The sequence below is a fragment of the Molossus molossus genome, unplaced genomic scaffold (assembly GCF_014108415.1).
Source record: "Molossus molossus isolate mMolMol1 unplaced genomic scaffold, mMolMol1.p scaffold_m16_p_15, whole genome shotgun sequence".
Taxonomy (NCBI): Eukaryota; Metazoa; Chordata; class Mammalia; order Chiroptera; family Molossidae; genus Molossus; species Molossus molossus.
This window is the reverse complement of record NW_023425350.1, coordinates 25,365,328-25,390,396: the sequence shown is the minus strand read 5'-3', so window position 1 is coordinate 25,390,396 and position 25,069 is coordinate 25,365,328. Positions and strand designations below refer to the sequence as shown.

At 43.2% G+C, this 25,069-nt stretch overlaps 1 protein-coding gene across 1 annotated transcript in view; it reads right to left on the bottom strand.

The window, feature by feature from the left end:
* Window positions 1-18,475, bottom strand: part of GALM (galactose mutarotase) — a 67,634-nt gene extending 49,159 nt beyond the window's left edge. The window contains exons 1-3 of the mRNA XM_036263486.1: window positions 18,243-18,475; window positions 9,384-9,538; window positions 5,324-5,530 (exon numbers count right to left, since the gene is read on the bottom strand). Of these exons, the coding sequence (XP_036119379.1) occupies window positions 5,324-5,530; window positions 9,384-9,538; window positions 18,243-18,432 (552 nt within the window). The 5' untranslated portion in view covers window positions 18,433-18,475. The remainder of the gene's footprint in view (window positions 1-5,323; window positions 5,531-9,383; window positions 9,539-18,242) is intronic.
* Between the last annotated feature and the right edge of the window lie 6,594 nt (window positions 18,476-25,069).

The following is a 25,069-nucleotide window of genomic DNA, read 5'->3' as shown; positions in this document are numbered from 1 at the left end:
GAAATCTCATTTGACCAATGGTGATGACTGATATGTTCACGTAAGTGTGGGCAGGTAGGGTCTCAAAATAGCAGCTGATACATTTGGAAGAAGCTTTTAAGCGTGACCCCAGCATGCATGTTCTTTACTAAGTAAAACTGGACAGGTGGAAAGTCAGAGAGACACCAGTGGCCTGAAAGCCTTTTGGACTCTAGCTTATTAGCAGAGGGGTTTCTTCCACCCTCTGCTCATGCCCGGCAAACAGAAGAGCAGGTTCGGCGACCTGTAGCACACAGGGGCTGGCCGACAAGGCCTCGCCTCCAGGCTTGCGAGGGGAGGGGCATGTCACCATTTCTCTGGCCCGGTTCCCACCCAGACACTCCCTGCTTCATGACAGCAGCTTGGAGTCACAACTGGGGTTCCTGCTTTTGAGAGTTTGTCCGTTTCCCCAATAAAGATGCACCCTGCTCTCCTGGGGGAGTCAAAGGCTGGTCAGTGGTCGGAGGCTTGGAGTCTAGTTCCAGCTCCCACAGAGTGGCCCCAGGGAAGTCACACAACCTCCTAGAATCTCATTTCCTTTGGAGTAAAACCGGACCATTGATGCCCCACCTTTTCCAGGGTTCGTCTGAAGAACAGTTTAGAAAAGACACATTGTGCTGCCTGCAAAGTGGAAGATACACATGAACGTTTCTAGTTGAAGGGATTCGCTCGATTACTTATAGGAGTGTATTTTGTTTATTTACTTACTTTAAACATGCTTTTTATTGATTTTTTTAGAGAGGGAGGAAGGGAGAGGGAGAGAGAAACATCAATATGAGAGAGAAACATCAATCCGCTGCCTCCCGCACCCATCCTGACGGAGCCCAAACCCACGACCTGGGCATGTGCCCTGATCAGGAATAGAACCCATGACCTCACGGCGCACAGGATGGTGCTCAATCAACTGAAACACACTGGCCGGGGGGACAGGAGTTTATTTATTTTAAAGCTCCACAGCAGAAGATATGCAAGGGAAACAGGCGAGGGCTTTTGCTTGGTGAACACCAAAACTAAGCTAAACCACTGGTTCTCAACTGGGACGATTTTGCCCCACCAATGTCCAGAGACATTTTTGATTGTCATGACTGGGGGTGGTAATGCTAATGGCATCTAGTGGGAATAGACAGGGATTCTACTAAACGCTCTACAATGCACAGGACAGCCTCCCACCCCTGCAATGGGAATATCTGGCCCCAAATGGCAATAGTGCCAAGACTGTGAAATCCTGCGCTGAACGGCATGCAGGCTCTGCTGGCTTCCTGAAACGGCAGCAGAGACAGCACTGCTGTTAATGGAGAACAAGATCCTGTGGTCAGGAAGCCTCAGGGCCACATAATCAAATGGGAAAGAGGCCAAGAATTTTAGAGATCTTCAGAATCTATGTCCACACATGGCAGAAATGGTTTTTTGTTTTTATTCCTCACCCGAGGATATTTTTCTACTTATCATCAGATAGAGTGGGAGGGAGGGAGGGAGAGAGAGAGAGACAGAGAGAAACATTGATGTGATAGAGCCACATTGACGGGTTGCCTCCTGCAGAACCCCACCAGGGCCCAGGACGAACTGCAGCTGAGGTACGTGCCCTTGACCGGAATCGAACCCGCGACTCATTGTTCTGTGAGCTGATGCTCTAACTGCTGAGCCAAACTGGCCAGGGCAGAGATTGTTTTAATTACACGAAGGTCTGCTTCTGAAGAACATCTCTTGTATTCTCCCACTGGGTACATGCTGGGTGGGGGTTGGAACGGGTGACTCTGATTACACTCTCTTAGCTACTTGTCTGGTCCCTGTTCTGACCTGGGAGGGCAGGCCCAAATGGGAGGTGTCTGCACCTGTGCCTAGAGGGTCATCTCCTGTGTGGCTCTCCCTACTGCCATCCTCTCATGCCTCAGGGGTCCTGCCAGCCCCAAATAGTCCTCTGGTACTGAGGCGTGTCTTTTCCCTGATGAGGGAAGAGAATTTGAGACTGTTTCCTTGGCTCTACCTGTTCAATGCTCAGTTCCAGTGTGAGTAGTATTCCATTGTATGAATACATCACAGCTTGTTTATCCATCTTCCTGTTGATGGACTTATGGGTTGTTCCATTGTTCCAGTTTTTTACTATTATGAATAAAGCTGCTTAGGAATCCCCCCCCCCCTTTTTTATACACTAATGCAGAAAAAAAATGATTCAATATGAAAATCATATACCAAATAAACTGGTGAGTCTGGAATGTTAGAAAGAAGCCAGGGAGGAGAAGGAAAAAAACATTTATTAGGCACCCACTCTCTTAATGGTTATTAGGTCACTAAGCAGCACTAACATTCCTTCTTTAAAGGGAAGCATGGTTCATTTTATGACTCTTCTGACCTGGAATAATGCAATGACCTACTCTGGTGGAATGTTACTATTAGATTCATTTCCTTTCTAGGTGGATGAAAACTTGGCAAGGAATGCTGATTCGCAAACAGAACTTGAGGTCCGTCTCTGAACTCAGTGTTTGTTTTGGTGAACTTGGCTTAGCTGTTACTAGTCTGTAACATTAACCATTTATAGAGCTCATTGTGGCCTGCAAGGGCTTTCAAGACCGTTTTGTGCATAGCCACAACCATTGCCTTAACTCAGCTCTGAGCATCTCCAGCAGGATACAACAGACACTACTGGTTACTTCCCCAGCCATAGCAACTCCTTTACCAGCCTCCCTTTCCCGGGGAACCCTGGCCTGCTGATTTATCCTATGCTAGATCATATATTCAGGGAAAGGACCCCCCCACCCCAGCCCCAGAGGGCAAATCTTAATTAGTCTAAGCCAATCCCGTGATTTAATTCCCTTGCTGGTGATTGGGTCAGACAAGGCACAGGACACAATTTTTGGCAAAAAAAAAAAATGTAGGGAAAGTCTGGAGGGGAGCTTCTGGGAAAAGTTTTGCTTGTTCTTAAAAATGGATTAGAGATATAAAAAAAAAGAAACAGGTCATTTTTGTCTCTAGATGTGACTATATGAAGAAGTGATTTCTGGTGCTCTGGAAACCATCTGTGACCATAAGGGAACAACCGGAGACAAAGGCCAAAACACTGAAGATGCAGAACGGAAAGACGAGGACCCTGGGTCCTTGATGATGTACCTCCCCAGTCATACCGGAACCAGCTACTGTTCTTCATCTCAAGTTCCCCAGGCTGCTTTCATAGCTCTTTAGGTAGAGTTTAAATAAGAAACATGTTCTTCCAGTTTTGTGTTAGGCAAAAGCAGGAACAGTGAAAAACAAAACAAAACCAAAAACAACCAACCTGCAACCCACGTAACTTTTTCATTCTTTGAAAAACATAGGTTCCCTTCCTCCCAGGCCTCCAACACTCAAACTTAGGAGTGATGAGCCAAAGCTCTGCCCCAAGTAGAACAAAAATACTATTAAATTTAAAAAACAGCCCTGGCCGGTTTGGCTCAGCGGTTAGAGTGTCGGCCTGCGGTCCTGAGAGACCCGGGTTCGGTTCCCGCTAAGGGCATGTACCTCGGTTGCAGTTTGTCCCCGGCCCAGGTTGGTCGTGCGGGTGGCAGCCACTTGATGTGTCCCTTTCGCATCGATGTTTCTCTCTCTCTCTCTCTTCCTTTCTTTCCCTCCCACTCTGTCTGAACAAAAAAATGTCCTCGGGTGAGGATAAAAAAATAAATAAATAAAAAAAAATAAAAATAAATAAAAAAATTTAAAAAACAAACAAAAGAAGAAAATATATAAGATGAGCTGACTACCTTAAATACCAAGTTTTGACCTATTTGCTGGAGAGGGCTTAAGATACATGATAATGTATCCATGGGTAGGGCAAGAGATGTTCTGAAAATGCAGAGGCCTCTTGACCCCAGGCCTGGTGACTCTTCCTTGAGCGCCCCAGAAGGCTGACAACCCCCGCCTACCCTCAACCTGAAGCTCGTGGCTATGGATTTGAGCTGCACTTACTAAGGTAGTATGCAGAAGGGAGTTGACACTGACCACCCTTCTGTGATCTGGGAAACTATTCAGCCTCTGGAAAGAGATTCAGAAATACCTGTCATTTCAAGTCCTTATATAATTGGAAAGGCGTAAAATTCTGGTCAGGAGGGTTCTCCTGCCCTCCTGACCAGAGCCTTCGTGAATCTTACATTCCCATGAAGTCTCCTCCGCTGGGACACATAGGCAGATGTAACACTTCACACATAACTTCTCTTTCTATTTTTCAATCTAATCCTTTAGACCACCCTTGAGTATAAAATAGAATGTTCTAAGCATATGAAAATGTGGAAAATAGTAAAAAATCACCATGATCTTACATTAAACCATGAATATTTTGTTCCATTTTTGTCAAGTTTCATTTTGAACTTATTATAAAAAGTAGAGTCTTTATAACAGGCTCATTATTGCAGAGCCTGTCACAGCTGGGTGTGTTTGTTTTGATTTGTTTTTAAGACCTCAAGAAGGATGGTGGGAGTTCCTAAAGATTAGGAACAAGCAAGTGAAGAAACAGCGTTCTTATTTTTAAAGCGAGAACTTTGGAAATTATATAAGAACCAATAAACTCATGCTATTAGAAAAGATCCGGGGGGGGGGGGGGATCAGCATATTATTAGCAAACTCCTAAAAGAATGTGAAAATGCAAGACATTACTATTGGCTGTGAACATCATCTCCTGGTAGAAAAGCATGCCAAAGTGAGCGATTCAAGTAGAGCAGACGATGATGATGAGTTCTTCAGAGGAACAGGAAGTAATAGATGTAATGTGCAGAGTTTAGCTAAGCTTTTTTATTGTCTCATACAATAGCCTCCTCAACAAGCTAAAGTATTAGCATTACAAGGGAACGAGGTCGTTTAGAGGTTACCTAAGGGGGGTTGTCAATGTCTCTACACTACACAGGGTGGGCTGCTCAGTAGGGACATAAAAATATTGGCAGCATAACTAAAGGGGTTGGGCTGAGCACATTTCTAAAGGTCCAAGGGTAGAAAGCACTCAATTTGGAAGTCATTTGGGGGTGGGGGTAGAGTGGGAGTGAAGAAGGGGAAGCAAATGTAAGTACATGTTACTAGATGAGAGGGAATTCTTAAAATAGCTAGTTAGTTGTCTGAACATATGGGAAACAGATAATTCTCTTGGTGGTTCAGTGTACTCAACCCATCTTTCTCTAGAACTTCCATTTATTGAGCACCTACTATGAGCCATATGCTTTGCTGGGCACTTTCATCATCTTGGGGGTGACCCCATTGCCAGAGTAATTTCATGATGGGTTGGCCTCTCCAGTCACTCCCCCAGGTCACTCCACAAAGCACATCACAGGAGAGTTAAGGTGAGGTCACTTACCTGGCCTGCCAGGTTGAAATAAGAATGGTTGGTCAGACTGACTGGTGTGGTCTGACTGGCCTGTGCTCGATAGTTGACCACGAGCTCCCCACCATCCAGCGTGTACGTTACCCAAACTTTTAACTCCCCAGGGTAACCTTCCTCACCATCCGGACTGACCCGTGAGAACTGAACACCATTTGACAGCACCTGAGGGATCCAGAGGACCTAGCAAAAAAGTGTTTTCAAAGCTGGTTAGTCACCCTAATCCCAAGCTAAATGCCACATTTCAATATTAAAGACAACTGACTCTAGGAAGGGAAACAATAATAAAATCAATGAGATTTAAAATAATAGCCTGAATTCTAATTATTCTAAAATTCTGTTTCATATAGAATTTAAGAAAAAAAACTTTTTCTCTACTTACTCATATTTCCCATTCTCTTCCCCCCCTAAATTTATACATATGTATGTACAATATTTTCTTCCCCTACTTTGAGATTAATTTTTAAAAAAATCTCAGCACCACATTCAGAGTGGCATATAGCAATATCTGCTATCTGCCAACAGTATTAAAATAACCTTAATAAATCAGCCCCTCTCTCCTGGGGTTAATATCTACTAAAAGACCCTGTGAGGTTCTCTATGTTCCAAACAAATAAGAAGGCACTTGTTCCTTCAGGAAGCTCTAGCCCACACATCAGGAGTCCTGATCTGGGGGCCAAGTTTGTTCGCAGCTCACTGTGTCACTTTGAACAGCCATCCTGTCCGTAAAATAAAGGGGTTGAAAAAATGATCTTAAGGTTTCTTCTCACTCTGGAATATATGATTCTAAGAGTGGAAAGAAAAATATGAAGAAGAGTGTTCTAAAAGAGTTTTTTGCTTTTGAAAGTAGAAATAGGGATATTGCATGAACACAGTGGTCCCTCTCAACTTTGCCTTCGCGGCCCCAAGTTGACACCTACGGAGAAGGGAAAACCAACATTTATCGAGTACCCATGATGAGCCAAGGCACTTTGCTAGAAAATTCATGGACACTATCTTATCTGTCTCAGGGCTGACTTAACATAGGTACCATTATCCTCATTTAGCCCTGGCCGGTTTGGCTCAGCGGTTAGAGCGTCGGCCTGCGGTCCTGAGAGACCCGGGTTCGGTTCCCGCTAAGGGCACGTACCTCGGTTGCAGTTTGTCCCCGGCCCTGGTCGGTTGTGCGGGTGGCAGCCACTCAATGTGTCCCTTTCACATCGATGTTTCTCTCTCTCTCTCTGTTCCTCTCTCTCCCCCCACTCTACCTGAACAAAAAGTGGAAAAATGTCCTCGGGTGAGGATAAAAAAAAAAGAAACATTATCCTCATTTAGAGATGACCGAGCTGAGGCTCAGAAAAGATAAACCGTGTGGTCCAGGCCACACAGCTAATAAGATGATGCATTTGAACCAAGTGATCTGGTCCTGTCCTCTTATTTCACACTATCAGAGGACGAGGTAGCCAGAGACCCCAGGCCCTTTTAGGAGCCCAGGGGTCACGGGACCTTTTGTAGACATGAGGCTGCCAATTTGTTGAGTGCTCATCAGTCACTAACCTGTTGCTTTTACATAAATCATTTCTCAAGGTAAGGATCTGGTGGAACCAAAAATAAAATAAATGACCACCTTTGCAGTTCAAAATAGTTGAATAGGGGCAATTTCGCATGGTTCCCGTTATTACCCCCATTTTACAGTTGCGCAAACTGAGTTCAGTGGAGTTAACTAACTTGCTCACTTCCACCTCCCACACCCCAAGGGAGTGGAGCAGAAACCTTTGATACTTCATGCCCACTGTTTAAAGCAGGGGAAAATCATGTCATACCTGTAATTAGTGACAGAGCTAGGATTCAAATTCAGGTCTGGTAGCCTACATCATAACACATCTTGGTTTCAGTAAATGTTTTGTTCAAATCTCCACGAGTTGAGGCCACCATCATTACAAATGGATTTGAAAGATAACAAACATGTCCTATGGCCTGAGGAATGGCCTGTGCGCCCAGGCTCTGCGTCCCCCCTTCCTGGCTGGATCTGTCAGTGACACCCCATTTGCTAGGAAGGGGAGCCCAGCAGGAACCGAGGTCCCTGCCTTCACCTGCGGTGAAAGCAGCTGGCATTTGAAACAAATTCACTGACCTTAGTAAAAAATTAATTTTACACCCTAATTACCTCCCAGAAATGTTGAACTTTCAAGACACGGAACAGATAAAGCCTGTTATATAGGGGGTTAAAGGAAGAAAAAAGAATCTCCTAAATGGAAAATTTTAGGAATAAAATATTTGAAATAAAATGTTCTCAACTTGCTACCTGGTTTTTCTCATTTAGAGAAAGGACACAATGGAAAGTTTTTTGTGTAAACCAATATCATCAGGGAAGTATAATACCGTGGGAAGTATAATTCCCATTCATGGAAGGATTTCCCGGACCCTGTAATTTTCCAAATTTCCAGAAAATTTCCTAATTTGCACCTTTAGGCCTACTTATACCATTTCTAATCCTGTCAGCTTATTCAAATTTCATCTTTTAAAAATGTGTTGATATAAGCAGAGAACACATACCTCCAAAAGAACAATTATTCCGTAACGGCTGCGATCAAACACAGCTTCAAACACAGTGCCTGTGACGCTGCTCAGGGCGCCACGTGCAACGTGCTGTTCGAAAGCTCTCAGTGGCGCCGTGAGAACAGCCCGAGTGTCTCCCCACTTTTCTCTGGGCCGTTGCACAGCTACTGTCTCCGATCTCAGCACAGTGAATGAAATACTGTCCTTTTTTAAGGGAAGTTCAAGGCCCATCTCCCCAGCCGCTAGGAATTTGCCCATGCCCACTGCCATGTTCATACAGGGCGAACATGTCGAGCAACCCTGCAGACAGTGCCCCTGCAGAATAGAGCGCCCAGGAACCAGCAGGAACAAGGTGTTGTTCTGAGGCTCGTCTGAAGAGCCCCGTCCCACCGGAGCTGGGCCTAACTTCCTCTGGCTGGGGTTTCCTACAGACCGGGCATCTTCCAGAGGCCTCCGGCTTCGTGCCTGCCTGGCGTGAGGAGTCCCATCACTGAGGAAAAGGGAACTGACGGACAGTCTGGGTCTGGGCCACAGACTGGAAGCTGGTGGGACAGGGTAGCAGAGAGCGACCAACTTCCTTCTACAGAACAGTTGGTGGTCAGAGGCAGAAAAGAGGAAACTGTGATCCTTAGCTGCATACACAGTCCCGTCTTCTTTAGGAAATAACTTGGGTGGTGTAATTGGAAGGACAGCTCACTACCGAAGTGATCTCCCTCACAGCCTGTAGTGAGACCAGTAAGAGAGCCACGGGGGGTTAGCCAGCAGACTGCCACCCAGCCAGGATCAGGGGGCCAGGCATTCCTACCTCAGGGGGAAGCTGTTTGATCTGCTTTCCTAACCTTGTTTTTCCAGGGATTCACTTGGCAAATGAGAGTTTAAATGTGGGAAGGGAGAATTGGGGAGAATATGAGGTCACTCTGAGGCATGGAAGGGCAGGCCTGAACACAGCGGGGCTTAACGACGGATACAGGGGTGTGTGTTGGACTGGGGGCACCCCCAGAGGTGGCCCTGGTGGACAGCAGTTATAGCGCAGGAATGAGGGCTTCTGGCCAGGCAGTCTGACTTAGGAGTGTGTAGCCTTTCGGAGCCTCGCAGTTCTCATTTGGTGATAATACAGGGTTCTAGCAAGGGTGAGAGATAATGCATGAAAATGCCTGTGTAGTAAGTGTTTAGGTATTAATTTCAATCCACTTTCCTGCTGTGCGCAAGGTCAACTCAACTCCCTGATCCCAACGCTGTGAGAAAGTCGTTCCCTGTCGCTCCTAAGTCTTTCCCTCGTCCTTTCGCTCAGGGCTCCCCTGCGGTTACAGTCAGCTGGGCAGACCAGGACAGGTCCTGGAAGAGGGCAGCTCCTCTTGGCCGCGGGAGCAGCCTCCTTCCTGATCACCTTCCCATGCTTTTGCTCCAGGGCCTGGGTCGTGTCTGGTAAACAGAAGGTATGCTCGAAGGTACTTTGTGAAATGTGCAGTAAGGACTCCACCCAATGCCCCCGACTCACCTTATCAAACCCTCGGACTCCTCCATGCAGACTGTTGGGCCCATTGTTAATGGCCAACTTGTACTCCTTCCCGTCTACTGTGAATGTTCCTTTGGCAATTCGGTTCGCGACCCTGCCAACCACTGCTCCAAAGTAGGGCTGCTTTTGGAGGTACCCTGCAAGGACATGGGATAACAGCTTTTTAAAACTTCAAACTGAGGGTGAGGCTCACACTGCTACCCACCATTTCTCCCGAGGGAGCTGCAAAGTGACGATCTGGGCATATCCTCACGGAAGCACGGAAAACCGTCTTCTCTACACATGACCTTTTCCCTTCCCAGAACTGGTAGATGTTTTTTTTTCTTTGTAAGAGAACATTTATTGAGAAAATCACTCTAACCAACTGAGCTACCCAGCCAGGGAGAACCACTGTTAATATTTTTATGTACATCCTCTGTCTTCCAGTATACGCATACGCGTGCATTTATTCTTTTTATAAAACTGGGGTCTCAGTGTACACGCTGCTTTGTAATCTGCTTTTTTCCCCGGAGCTGATCAATTTTCTTAACTAAAAATTACATTTTTGTGTAGTCTTGAGACTTTCTTATCTTTTTTCTCTTTTCATTAAAGAAAGAATCATACAATTAGCAAAATAAAGTCCTCTAAAGAGTGTTAAATAATACACAAGTATATAGAGTAGGTTTGCCCTGGCTGGTTTGGCCCAGCGGTTGGAGAGTCAGCTTGTGGACCAGCGAGTCCCGGGTTCAGTTCCCGCTAGGGGCACATACCAAAAAAAAAAAAAAAATAGAGTAGGCTTGCCAGAGCAAATATAGAATGCCCAGTTAAATCTGAATTTCAGATAAATAATAAATAATATTTTAGTATAAATATGCCCATATTATTGTTATACATGGCATATACCTACACTTTAAAATATTCACTATTTATCTGAAATTCAAACTTAACTGGGCATCCTGTATTTTCATTTGCTAAATCTGGCAACCTTAATAAAGAGTAAAACATGAAAGCTCTCCTCTGCCTCTCAACTCCCCTCCTTCTCACAGATAACCACTGCTAAAGGGCATATACACTTGTTTTAAATAAAAAAACTTAACTACTGCCTAGCCAGTGTAGCTGAGTGGATTGAACACAGTCCCAGGGACTGAGAGGTCCTGGTTCAATTCCCGATCAGGGCACATGCCTGGGTTTCGGGCTCGATTCACAGTAGGGGGTGTGCAGGAGGCAGCTGATCAATGTTTCTCTCTCAGATCAATGTTTCTTTTTCTCTCCCTTCCTCTCTAAAACAAACAAACAAACAAAAATCAATAAAAACATGTTAAAATAAACTTAAATAAAATAATTAACTACCTATAAACACATACAAATACACAAACACATATTCTATATAAAGAGAATTATACATGTTGTTTTGCTACATTTTCAATGATCGAATGTCTTAAGATCACTCCATGTGACTACATGTCCACCTACTATATCCCTTTTGATGGCTACATGGAAATTGATGAGCATAAACTGTTGTCAGTTTTTAGAGTTTGTTTGTTTTTAATATTCTTCTTTATTGATTTTAGAGAGAGAGGAAGGGAGAGGCAGAGAGAGATAGAAACATCCATGACAGAGAACATCGATATTGGCCGCCTCCTTCACGCTCCCCACTAGGGATCGGGCCCACAACCTGGACATGAGCCCTGACCAGGAATCAAACTGGTGACCTCCTGGTACATAGATCGACACTCAACCACTGAGCCACACCGGCTGGGCAAGAGTTTTGTTTTTTTTAAAGAAATATAGCTAGTGTCCTGTTCTTACAACTTTGTGCCTGGATATATTACAGTACTTTCCTTCTCTTTAAGTTCCTCTAGGCTATAATCCTTTAGTGATTAAGGTTTGGAGGTAGTTTGTTTTTTGTATTATCACCAAGATTACTTTCCACTCTATTTTTCATTCAGATGCCCCTGAAATTCCATTCCCCTTTCTGCAGCACTGTGTATCCATCACATCTACTGTGGATCAGAAGAGCATGCAATTTAAGCATATGAATTATTTTTGCCACGGCTAGAGGGGCTCTTAGGATATGGACCCTGAACTTATTAGGCCAGTTACAGGTCACAGGTTCCCATTACTCAACTGGTTGGGCCTAAGTGAAACATAAATCTTCTCTTTCAGGTCTTTCCTGGTTCACCTCTTTGCTAATCTGCAGGTCCTCAGAGTCCCGCCCATAGGCTGTCGTGACAGCTAACACAGAGCTTTCAAAGTCTCAGCCACTTTCTAAATGTTTGACATTTAACTTGTTTCATCCTCAGAATGCTTCCATAAGGCAGACACTATTATTATCCTCATTTTACAGGTGCGGAAACTGAGAACAGAAAGGTTAAGTCACTTGCCCCCCAACACACAGCTAGTTATGGCCGAACCAGGAATTGAATGTACAGTCTGGCTCCTAAGTACATGTTCTTGAGCATCGCATTACTTGGGAAGCACGAGGCTTTCTGATGAACTGACCTTCCTACCATCTCTTAGCACAGGCCAGGCTGATCGCTATCAGCTCCCACCTCGCTCCTCCCTCTCCTCTCTTTCTGAAGCTGTAGCTTTAAAACCCCTTCCGCTGGGTAACCAAAGGAGTCCCAAAGGGCTAAACCACCTTTCTTTGGTTTTGCTTCATATGTTTTGTTTTTAATAGACTTTATTTTTTTTTAGAGCTGTTTTAGGTTCACAGAAAAATTGAGCTGAAGCTGCAGAGATTTCCTATATCCCCTCTCCCCCCACACAAGCATAGCTTCCCCCCTTACTCACATCCCCCACCAGAGTGGCAGGCACATTTATTATAACTGATGAATCTACGTTGGCACATCATCGTCACCTAAAGTCCATAGCTGACATTAGGGCTCACTCTTGGTGTTGTACATTCTATGGGTGTGGACAAATGTATGATGACATATGTATCCTCCATTACAATCCGTCATACAGAGTACTTTCACCACCCTAAAAATCCTGTGTGCTGCCTATTCTTCCCTCTCATCCCTCTAGCCCCTGGCAACTACTCATCTTTATACTATCTCCATAGTTTTGCCTTTTCCAGAACGTCATATAGTTGGAATCAAACAGTATGAAGCCTTTTCAGATGGGCTTCTTTCACTTAGTAATATGCATTGAAGGCTCCTCCCTGTTTTTTCATGGCTTGGTAGCACATTTCATCTTAGCACTGAATATTCTATTGTCTGGGTTTACCACAGTGTATTTATCCATTCACCTACTGAAGGACATCTTGGCTGCTTCCAAGTTTTAGCAGTTATGAATAAGCTACTAGAGGCATTCATATACAGGATTTTGTATGGTCATAAATTTTTAACTCCTTTGAGTAAATACTAAGGAGCATGACTGATGGATCATATGGTAGAGTATGTTTAGCTTTGTAAGAAACTACTAAACTGTCTCCCAAAGTGGCTATACTACTCTGCATTCTCACCAGCAATGAAGGAGAGTTCCCGTCGCTCCCCATCATCATGGCTATTTGGTATTGGCAGTGTTCTGAACTTTGGCCATTCTAACAGGTCTCGTTTGAATTTGCATTTCCCTGCTGATGTATAATGGGGAGCATTTATTTGTTTCTCAGGAGCTCAAAAATTCAAAGAAAGCAGAATTTCTGTTCAGAAATTGTTTGGCTGTACCTATTTTTGACTCCTGTAATGATTCATTCAACAAGTGTACACCGAGTCCTTTCCCTCTGTCAGTCACAAGCTGAGCAACACTGACAGATCCCACAGCAAGGTTGCTGCCTCATGGGCTTGCACAGATTGCCTCAGGGGGACCGCTTCTAAAAATGCCTACTAAGCCCACGGGGATGATAAGCACTGTCGGCCCCTAGTTTAGATGAAGTTTCTAAGCACTAAACCGTAGGTATAGCAGAAACCACTGCTCCCAACGGTCTCTTGAACTCTTCAGAACAAATGGATTTTATACTATCTGCATATGTTACTAAGCTTGTGTATAAAATCAGAATGACAAAATATGACAGTCCCCAAATTATGAATAGGCAATAACTAAAAAGCTTGTTTTGAAATGCAGAAAATATACTAATTTCTATAAAAAAAAGGCAAAGTTTCTAGGTCAAGACAGGAATGCTGATTTAACGAAGTCAATTGCTAATGTGGGATAAAGGATAGAGGAAAAGTTTGTGCCTTCTTTGGGCAGCAAGGGACTGGACAGAATATAGTCATAAATGCTGAACCACGGGGTGGCCTTTTCCACACACTCCTCTAACATCCCAAGGATCCCAGCTACGGCATCCACCTCAAACAGCCAAGCCCTAGCCAGGGCGCCCTAAAGTCTCAAACAAAATTGCTCACTAGTCTCCGTCAAAACCTCCTCATCCTGATCCACTTTCTTTTGGCTTTTTGAGGAAAACAAACATTACTTTAATTGATGAGCACTTTAACCATTCCAAATATTTTATCTATTTTTAAATAGCTGCTGGTTGTCCCAGATGAATCTCCATGCCATTTTTTAATTTTTTTCCAGTATTAGCAAAGTAAAATAAAAAGTTCTAGTATGAAGGAAGCTATCTGGGGGCAAAGGAAGGAAAGAAGATGATTATTAATTGTTCACCATAGTCAGACACTATCACAGCCAATATCACATTTAATCATCATTATCCACCTGTTTCAGGTGAGGAAGTAGGTCTGGAGAAGTTAAATAACTTGCCCAAGGTCACACAGCTTTAAGAGACAAAGCAGATTTAAACTAGGAATCCTCAATGCACCTATAAGGGCACTCTTGGTTATCTGTAATATTAAACTGCGCCTCTAAACTGGTCCTCTTTCCTCTGGGGTGTGCCCTCTTATGAACTCAGGTTTTCCAAAAGCACTATATTTATTTTTTCTAGTTTTTCCATAATGACTCTCACGGTAGTAAGAGCTGGATGCTTCTCTCTCTCCCCCTCTTCTTTCTTCTCTCTCCAAAAATCTATTAAGCCCAGGCTGGTTTTGGTGGTAACTTGGGGGAAGACAGATGGGAAAGAGTTGCACTGATTGTATGGGTAGGTTGTTTGTACCTGTGGCTTATAAGCAAATATTCTCATCACAGGTTTTGAAAGACGTCATAATGACTGCAGGTGGGACATGCAGATGAAAAACATTTAAAAATAGTTTAAATACAATAAATGGCAGAGCCCTGGACATTTGGTTGGGTGTGGTCCCATGCACCAAAAGGTTGCTGGTTCAATTCCTAGTCAGGGCACATGCCCGGGTTGCAGGCTGGATCTCTGGTTGGGGAGTACGGGAAGTAGCCAATTGATGTTTTGTTCTCACATCGATGTTTCCCTCTCTCTCTCTCTCTTCCCCTTTCCTTTCTTCTCTCTCTAAAAATCAATTCAGGCCAGGCTGGCTTTGCTCAGTGTTTAGAGTGTCAGCCCTCAGAAAGAAGGGTTTCAGGTTCGATTCCCAGTTGAGGACATGTACCTGGGTTGCAGGTTTGATCCCTGACCCTCGTCAGGGTCATGCAGGAGGCAACCAATCTATGTGTCTCTCTCACATTGATGTTTCTTTCTCTCGCTCTCCTTACTCCCTTCCACTATCTCTAAAAATCAATGGAAAAATATCCTCAGGTGAGGATTAACAAAAAAAGAAAAATCAATAAAAAAAAAAACTCACAGAAGGCATGACCGATTTTCCCAGCCTATAACTAAAAAGATCGTACAATTTACCTCCTTAGAATCCTACAGAAGAAGGATCTTATTTTCCCAGGGAGGAATTGAACCATTCTGACCTCAGGTGATGGCCATCACCCAAGCAGTTTATATAATCTATCTGGGAAATTGGAGATAGTTCATTCACATCAACCTAGGAGTTATAAAAGGACCACGTCTCATGGAATTACTCATGCTTAGCTCTTCCCCGTGGTTCAAAACATTTTTGGGGACATAGTAATGAAGGTAACCCCTTACTCTGTCACATCTTATTGCTTTAAGTTACTTGCCTCAGTTTATTTATATAGCACTTATATACTCAGGCATTCTTAAGGACCATATAGTGAAAATTTAGTCTCCTTCCTATCCCTGTACCTCGGCTGCCCAGAGTCTTTGCTTAAGGACAACCACTGTTGCCAATTTCTTAACATGGATTTTAATATACTAGCATTGATCAAAATAGTAGCAGAGAACCATTTCATACTACTGCTATGTGTAGCTTAGTGGTGGGGACACGTTGAGAGATTTCTACACTGTGCAAACATTACAGCATGCACTTACACAAACCTAGATGGTATAGCTATTACACACATAGGTTATATGGTTGGTATGCTAGCATGGCATGTGTGGTCCAACCTTCACTGAAACATCGTTATGCAACCATGACTGTATTCTGATTGAGCCAATGCTTCCTATTATGAAGTCTTTATTTTTGGCAATACTAAAAGAATCTACAAAAACCCTGAAGGACAAAGCCTTAAAAAGGGAACAAGGGCCCTGGCCAGTTTGGCTCAGAGGTTAAAGCTTTGGTCCTCGGACCAATGAGTTGCAGTTCATCCTGGCCCTGGATGGGTTGTGCGGCAACTAGTTGATGTGAGACACATCAATGTTTCTCTCTCTCTCTCCCCACCTCCCACTCTATCTGATGATAAACAGAAAAATGTCCTCAGGTGAGGATTAAGAAAAAAGGGATCAAGGGGCTACTTGCAATAACCTTGAAGATGGCTGAATATATAAGAAAGTATTACTTGATATTCTCAGGGCTTTTTGTTCTAACTTCTCTTTGGAAAACAGCTTGATTTCCTTTTAACCTAAATAAATTATAGAATAGACCACATATTGTATTTTTTTTTTGGAATGTGCCCCTAGCGGGAACCAAACCCAGGACTCTCTGGTTCACAGGCTGACAACGCTCTAACCGCTGAGCCAAACTGGACAGGGTGAAATTATAGCATAGAGATAAAAATGTCTCTCGATGCTTTTTGTGAAACTTGTGATGCATTTTGGTTAAGAAAATGCTATTTAACTTTCTCACAGATGTTAATAACGTGAAGGACAATACAATACAAGCCAGGGGATCAGTATTTTGTTTCTCCCCTTTAAGAATATTTGGGGATAATATTTTCTTTCACCCAGACTCCCACAAGAGTCATAGACTCATAGAGACAATTGTATAAATACCCTCACAAAATTGGCATTTCTATTCATGGCACTTTCCAGGTGCATGTCATCATGAATTCCAGAAAGACACCTTGTGCTTTAAAATCTATGTGACTCACATCAGAACTAAAAATGGTATGAATTGAATGAGAGAGAGAGAGAGAGAATAGAAGGTAGGTAGTTTAGTTCCCTCCTGAATGGTGATAAGGCAGAGATGGAAACCAGATCATAAGAGCAGGTGCTCTTAGTTTATTATCTCCAGTTTTTTACTAATTCTGCAATTGTTGGCCAAATACCCAATTCTTTGACTCCATGGCAATTTTGCACCACCCAAGTAAACTCTTTATCAATCTGTTTCAGAAAATGGTTATGCTACTAACAGAGAGAGATGACTCAGCAGAATGAGGAATCCTCTTTTGTCAGTTGTTAACCCCTCTTGCCTTCTGACTTCGAACACATGGGAACTTCCATCCCCAGCAATGCAAGGGGATGTGGAGCTGATTTTCCCCACGTCCCTGCACCTTCCCACCCTTGAGTTTCCTGTAATAGATTTGCTGAAGTTACCAAAGAAATTCTGCTGAAGATTACCTACCCCCTCTCCAAGCCAAGCTATGGAAGCTCCAAGGCAAATAAAGACAACCAGAGAGCAAGAAATAGGATCCTCAGGAATATTCTTATAATACATTTTGATAAGGATATAGGGAGCAAATTTCAGTCACCTAAGGGAAAACCAATACTCTCAAGAATTTTCTGTTTATCTCCGACCATGAGTCACTTTACAGATCTAAAGAACCAGACAGAAAGACACACCTAAAGGAAAACCTCAAACCTCTCTAAACAAATTTTGTCCACACCTCTGCCACCAAGGAGAGGATATCAATTCTCATGTGTCTCTTGGCAAACTTTATTTCAGACCTCATTTTCTGTCTAGTTGCACCCCTACTGCCAAGAGAACACTATGTATGCTTCCCTTTGTTGTGATCGACCGGCAATTGTGATTATTTATTTATGTGATTATTTGGCTAAGGGCTATGCCCCCAGCAAAACTGCAAGCTCTATGAGGGTGGGGACCTTGTCAGTCTCATTGGATGAGATAATGGAATTAACCATTTTTAAATGCATGTATTAATGTGATCTTAATTGCCCACGGATTCCAACAGAATAACAGTCCACCCTAGTTAGAAGGATACCTCACTTCTAGTCAAGGAGTAGGTCTTCTGAGTTCCATTCTGAGCAGCCAGGGTATACTGGGCCCTAACCCCACCCAGACCAAAGTGGATAGATACGCTGTCTGCATCCCCTGGGCATTTCTGAGACAACCATGGCTCAAAGAGAGTCTGGTCAAGGAAAGGAAGTAGAAGACGCAGGTCTTTGCTTTTCCTTCTTGAGCAAGGGCAGGAGGAAGGAACTGGGAGCCACGCCCCCTCTCGCCTGCTTTTCCCTCCCTCGAAGATCAGGCAGTTCAAAGATCGCCCCGGGGTTGCTGCAGTTTTATCTTACTCTCAACTGACTTTTTAAATCAATTGAGGCAAAACCTTAATGGATAACCAGAGGCCAAATCCTATTGCTGTTTCCATTCATTTTTGTCTTTTTCCAAGCACCTGAGCAAAACACTGTGGGTTAGCGGGATCCAAGCATTCCTGACCTTCCCAAGCTCGGGTCCTTCCCCTCGGTCCCTGCTCCGCCAGCAGCCCGATCCGGGCGTGTCGCGGGCGGGCCCGAGGCAAAGTTTAACCCACCTTCCAATTCGGCAAAGCCCAGCACCACATCTGAGGCTCTGCCCTGCCTGTCTCTGACCTCCAGGGCCGTGATGGTGCAGCCCCAGGAGAGGATGTCCACTCTCAGCAGGTCTGACTGCAGCCGGAACTTCTCCACTGTCCCTGCCCCCGAGGGCAGCTCTCCGAACACGGATCTGGTCACCGAAACCATGGGGAAAGTTCTGGGCGCGCTGCTACTCCCGGCCCTTCGAGCTCCTCCGCCAAGTTTACTGGGAAAGGGGTGGGACACGACTCAGACTCCTCCCCTCCCTTGCCTGGATTTAGGGAGTGACCACTCCTGCAAAAAATATCCTCTGGGGCCTTTTCAATAATTTCTTTGACTAAGGGTGACTGAAATGCAAAATTTCCAACCGTGCTGGTAGTTCTTTTCCTTCACGAACCTTGGCTGCATTGCATGGTGGGAATGGTAGTTTTGGGGAGGTGAAATTGCATTTTGGGGCCTGTAGTCTTTCTGAACACAATCCTGAACCTGCAGGATTCTACCGGGGTCTCTGGTCCAAGGTTCTCAACGTGCAATGAGCTGTTCATTAATGTCGGTGGCTGATTTTCAGATTAAATGCTGGAAAATGCAGAAAGCAGAATTAAAGACAGTGAAACGGATCTTGTGGGGGAAATTCTAGTTTTAAGCTAACTCTTTGATCCAGAGGGGAAAGAAGTACAGGGGTTGTTTAGAGAAGGAGTAATTGCAGGCTTCTTGGCCCACCGCACACTGACTGAAGATCCATTCTGTTTGGCCCACAGTGTGAAGCCCCGGACTTGTTTCTGCTGGTGCCACCGGCCAAAGGCTCTCCTGACTTCAGGCCTGGAGTAGTAGACTAGACAGGACAAGTCATAGATGATCAGGTACATATGGAGGTGATCGGAAGCAGCTTTCTGCTTTCTTTTGAAGTTCAGACTCCCTTTAAGAAGGGATTAAGGAAACAAATATTTAATAAGGTTCTCATAAATATCTGATACTGTTTTTCTCCTTTCCACAAGCAGAAAAAGAAAAAGGTTTTACGTATGTACTACTGGGAGAGGAAAGACACTGAGGTCATTAAAGAATTGTCATGCTTTATTTAGTCTGCCTCGGTATTATTTGTGGAAATTTTTAAAATGCATATATTATGCCCATCCCTAGCATTTCTGATTCTGTGAGTCTAGGCTGACACCCAAGGATGTGCCTTTTTTTTTCAGGTTCCCCAGTTATTCTAATGCAGATTATCTGGGACCAAATTTTGAGAAATATTACTCTAAGTTTTGATGACTAAATTCATGTTCTCCCCACCCCCAAAATATAGGCTCTGATGGCAGAGGACTTAAATAGAGCTACTAACGGCCTTAACAGGATTGTCAGATAAAAGACAGGAGCCGGTGTACATTTCTTTGCTAAATCTGGCAATGCTGGACAGCAGTGGGCCTAGGAAAGAAGGAAGGATGCTGGAAGCCTGAAAACATGTGTTACTTGACTGTCTGCATGCTCATCTCATCTTCTCTTGGTACCACTTTTGGTTTGGTTCCTAGGTACTGCAGAGAGGATCCAACTAGGCTGTGGTGAGTGCCAAAAGCATCTATGATTAAGAAATTGGGATCATGTTTCTGGAATCAGATGCTAATAAAACATAACTGTCTCTTAGCCCTTTCTTCTGTGTAGCTGGAAGGAATATTTAGCATTCTTGCCACAAAGCCTCAATTCTCATTCATGAAGCAGGGGAATTGTGAGAGCAAAGAAAATGAGAGCTTGAAACAGGCTTCAATAAAGCATGACATGTAATGACAAAAAGACCCAAACAAGTCAGATTATAGACTGCACCTCACATACAATAACTGATTAGCACTCTTGCGTGCTGCTTCATCAGAAATTCCCATGAACTCTGCAACCTTGATCAACTCACTTAACATGTATGGCTGATTCATAAACAAACCCCAAGGATGTCTTAGAATCTCTTCCATGAGCAGGAAGACTGCACTTTCTTTTCTCAGCCACCGGTTCTCAATGTTCTGCCAAGCTCATGTCACTGAAAAGAAATAAATGCATTCGAATGGCCAAACCCAAATGTCACTAGGGGAGGTCTTATAGCTTGGCTTGTTAGAAAATGAAACATACCATGCTGTCTCTCTAAGATGTAAGGAGTACACTTCTTGATTTCATTTTCCTTTTGCTTTTAAAGGTTTAACATATAGAGCCAAATAGGATTACTTTGTGCTAAGGTAGCTGTCAGGCACCAACCTTGATTTTTCTTACCAAAATATCCCATTTTCCTAGTCTCACAGTTGTACTCTAAAGAAATATTTATGCACTTAAAAAAATAAGCTCAAATCTAAGAAAATATTGTCCATCTCCAAGACTGGATTAGATCAGAAGAAAGGTAGTAATCTTGAAAAGGAAGCATTGTGCCCTGGCTGGTTTGGCTCAGCGGTTAGAGTGTAGGCCTATGGACCAGACAGACATGGGTTCAGTTCCTGCTGAGGGCACATACCTCGGTTGCAGTTTGTCTCCAGCCCCGGTTGGGGTCATGTGGGTGGCAACCAGTTGATGTGTCTCTCTCACATCGATGTTTCTCTCTCTCTCTTCCTCCTTCTCTCCCTCCCGCTCTATTTGAAGATAAATGCAAAAATGTTCTTGGGTGAGGAGAAAGAAAGAAAGAGAGAGAGAGAGAGAGAGAGAGAGAGAGAGAGAGAGAGAGAGAGAGGGAGAGGGAGAGAGGAAGGAAGAAGAGAGAAAAAGAAGGAAAGAGAGAAAAAGAAGGAAAGAGAGAGAAAAAGAAGGAAAGAAAGAGAAGGAAGCATTGTTAAATTCTAGGAAGTATTTATTTTTATTTGGGGGATAGAGGCTGAGAGTAAGGTTATGAAGTAAAGGGACTAGGAATTGTGATATTTATGTCAATGAGGAGTTACTTAAGATGGGTGGACAGGTGAAGAATAAGTTCTGTCCCTGTTCTCAGCTGGAGGTTAGTCCCTTAAGTGGAGTGCCAGGAAGCCAGAAATGAGGAAATCTGAGCCCTGGGACCCTGGGCTCCACCTCCCCATTCGACACAGAAACTGCAGGTGTGCTGTTCCTGGGACCCGTCAGACTCTGGGCCCATGAAGACGGCTAGCTCTAAAACCTTAAGCTGTTGACAGGCTGCTGCTATGCAGAAGAAACTCTGAGACATAACAATAAAAACAACTTCTGATACCTCAGAGTTTGTCTACAGAGTCCTAGAATAGATCCTTTTTAATCAGATTGATGCATTACCACCTTCCTGTTTTCTTCTTCATTGCTTTGAGCTCTAGTGGTGTTTATTGCCAGTTCTCTTCATAGTGCACTCAGCATGCACGGTCTTAGATCATTTCTTATCTTTTCATGAGTACATTTTGTTGTTGAGATTATTTACTCAACTGTTGGCTTCCTGACTCAATATTTTGACTTACATATATTTTTTTCTAACCCAGCCATTACTATACTTGGTTTCAGATGGAAACTACTTGTATCTGAAAAACAGGAATACCTGAGGGATCCCGTCAAGTTCATGAGAAGTCTTCACAATGCCATTCAAGTCTATTTTATCAACAATTCTGGAGCAGCTGCTGGGGAGGCATTCTGGGGGCAGGTGAGAAGTTATTGAGGAAGACAGATTAAATTTAGCTACATGGCATGTTGCTCATTTGTCAAATATTCAACAAGTATGTGCCAGGCATTGTGCTAAGTGCCACTTGTGTACTGATAAGTAAAGCATGATCCTTGCCTTTCAAGTATTTGACAGTATAATATGATAAATGCTCATCTCTATCCTCCATAAAAACTTAAGTAAAATCTTGAAAATTCAACCCTGGCCAGTCTGGCTCAGCAGTTAGAGCATTGTCCCGCAGACCAGAGAGGCCTGGGTTCGGTTCCCACTAAGGGCACATACCTCAGTTGCAGTTTGTCCCCGGCCCTGGTTGGGGTTGTGTGGGTGGCAACCACTCGATGTGTCTCTCTCATGTCGATGTTTCTCTCTCTCTCTCTCCCTCCTGCTCTGTCTGAAAATAAGTGGAAAAAAAAAAAGATAAAAAAAAATCTTGAAAATTCATTACCAGTCCAAACTGCATGAAACAAAGCACTAGGACTAGCCACAGGTAGTTATAAATTCAGGGTTGCCCAAGGATGATCAGTTGTATTGGGATTATTTCAAAATTCTCTAGCTCAGTAAATAATTATTAAATGAATGCATGATACATTCATAAGTACAATGTTGTAGTGGAGAATTGGCTCTGGTATCAGAAGACATGGTTTAAGAGGTACTAGAACTTATAAGCCATTTGTTCAACCACTCTGAACCTCAGTTTCCTCATCTATAAAATGGGAATAATATCACATAATTGGCCCATTCAATTATTATTAATTGATTGACAGTAAATATAAAGTACTAAAAATTTACTGGGCACCATGATAAGCATCCCTATGTGTCAGGCACTATTATCTGATACAGAAATTGAGATTTAGAGAGGTTCAGTAACTTGTTCAAGGTCACGTGGTTAGTAAGTCAGGAAACCAAGATTTGATCCCAGACAGCTTGACTGAAGAGATAAGAGCATTTAACCACTTCCTTATCTGTTGCCTAGTACTGTGGTCCACTGAGAACATGGATTCCAAAGCATTCTGTAAATTCTAACGCATTATACCAATGTAAAACGTTCATCTTCTAATTTTATAATAATTACAATTTTTTTTTTATAGGAGGCTGGGGGCCACGCACAGCCTTTCAGATCATGTGTGGAATAACTACAAATTTTTAAAATCAGCTTCTGGAATTAGGTCACATTGAGCTCAAGAAGGTATTGCATTCACTTATACGGTAAGGGTAAAGAAGGCCCAAGGAGAAGAGCTAGTCCTTGACACCCACAGACCTGGAAACAAGGCACTCATCACTCTGGACCTATTGTATATTCATTCATTTATTTGTCATCATGTCTTCTGCCAAGAAAATGGAAGCTTCAAGAGAGCAGGAACTTTCTCTGCTATGTCCTAGTACCTAGAACAAATTAGTAGGTCACTAAAAAATATTTGTTGAATGAATGTTTGAACGCTAAAAAGGGTGCGAACATCTCTCATACAAAGCTGGTGAAAGTCTTGCCCTGGCCAGTTTGCTCAGTGGTTAGAGCGGTGGCAGGTGGACCAAAGAGTCGCGGGTTCCATTCCAGTCAAGGGCAGTACCTCAGTAGCGGTTTGTGCGGGAGGCAACCAATCGATATGTCTCTCTCACATCAATATTTCTCTCTTTCTCTCCCTCTCCCTCTCACTCTATCTGAAGATAAGTAGAAAAATATCCTCTGGTGAGAATTAAAAAAAAAAAAAGGTGGTGAAAGTCTCAGTTGATAAAACCACTCTGGACAACTTGTCAATATCTAATAAAGTCAAATTGCATATAACTCAGCAATGGCCATGACACAGCAATTCTATTCCTTGGAATATACCTTAGATGATGTTTTTTATATGGGCATAATATTTATAGTAGTTTTATATGTAAGAATAAAAATTTAAAACAACCTAAGGTCCATCAGTTGAAAAATGGATTAAAAATTAGGTTATATCCATGTAATGGAATATGACATAAGAGGAAAATGAATGCACTAGGGCTCCACCAGTCCTTAAGCATGAATTTCATAATTGTGATATTAAGGGAAAAAAAAAACAGTGGCAGAAGGATGCAAACGTATCATGTATATTAAATACAAAAAAATTTGCAAAACTGGCTAGCTCTCCCTGAATTTCAGTCATTAGTTAAGGGCCATTTAGCTTGGTAAGCTGCCGAGCTAGGATTTGAACCCGGAGGATTTTCCACTACATCATTCTGCCTCTGGTAAGCATTGACAGTCAAATATGGATTAGATCCTGGAAACCCTATTAATTGATCTTTCCTTAGTTTGAGTCGATGGTGGAGCCAAGGGAGTGGTTGCAGGGTGTGTCTTTTCTTCCCCCCATTCTTTGATATGAATAATAGATGTTTAATCAATTTTATGTGAAGCAACTTCAAAACAAGTCCCTCTTCCATTCCCTCTGACTTGAGTGTCACGCTGATTTATAAAAATTGGGAGCTTCAACTGACCTGAGCACATTCTTTGCCTTTGTACAAACTAGATAGCAGCTTCTAGGTATCCCTAGGCAGCAATACCCTCAAGAGTCAGAACTCATATTTCTGGAAGGTATAGACCAACTCAAACTTGGGTTAGGCAAAAAAAGAGAATGTAACACAGTAAAAAGTCCAGGAATGGACCTGCCTTCAGGCATGGCTGGATCTGGGCTAAAACTTTGTCAGTAAGACTTGGTGTTTCTCTTCCTCCTGGTTCTGTTTTGCACTGTGATGGCACTATTTTCAGACTGGTTTTTATGCTTATGATTTCTAGCTTAGGTTATTCACAATAACAATCTCAGTAAAGTGAAAGATTGAATCACTCAGTCATGTGCCCTTCTGAACAAATTACCTGGGGCTTGGCATGGTAGTCAGCTTCACTCAATAACACAGGCTGAGAGAGTGGAGAGAAGTGATTCCCCAAGGGAAAATCTGGATGCTCTTCCCAAAGAAAGAATGGATACTGATCAGGCAAAAACAACATGTACCTATCAGAAAGAGTATGGGGTTAATTTCATCAGAGTGTTCCAACATCTAGAATATTTCAACACATCAAAATACCTGTGTCTCAAAAGAGCTTTCAACATTTTGTCAGTGGTTCAGTAGCAGGTGTTGCCACATCCTCACTTCTATTTCTGTTTTATCTTTGTCTGCCTTGGACTCCTGACTAATGTAGTGATGATAACAACGTTGCTTGAACCTTTCTGCACATTTTCA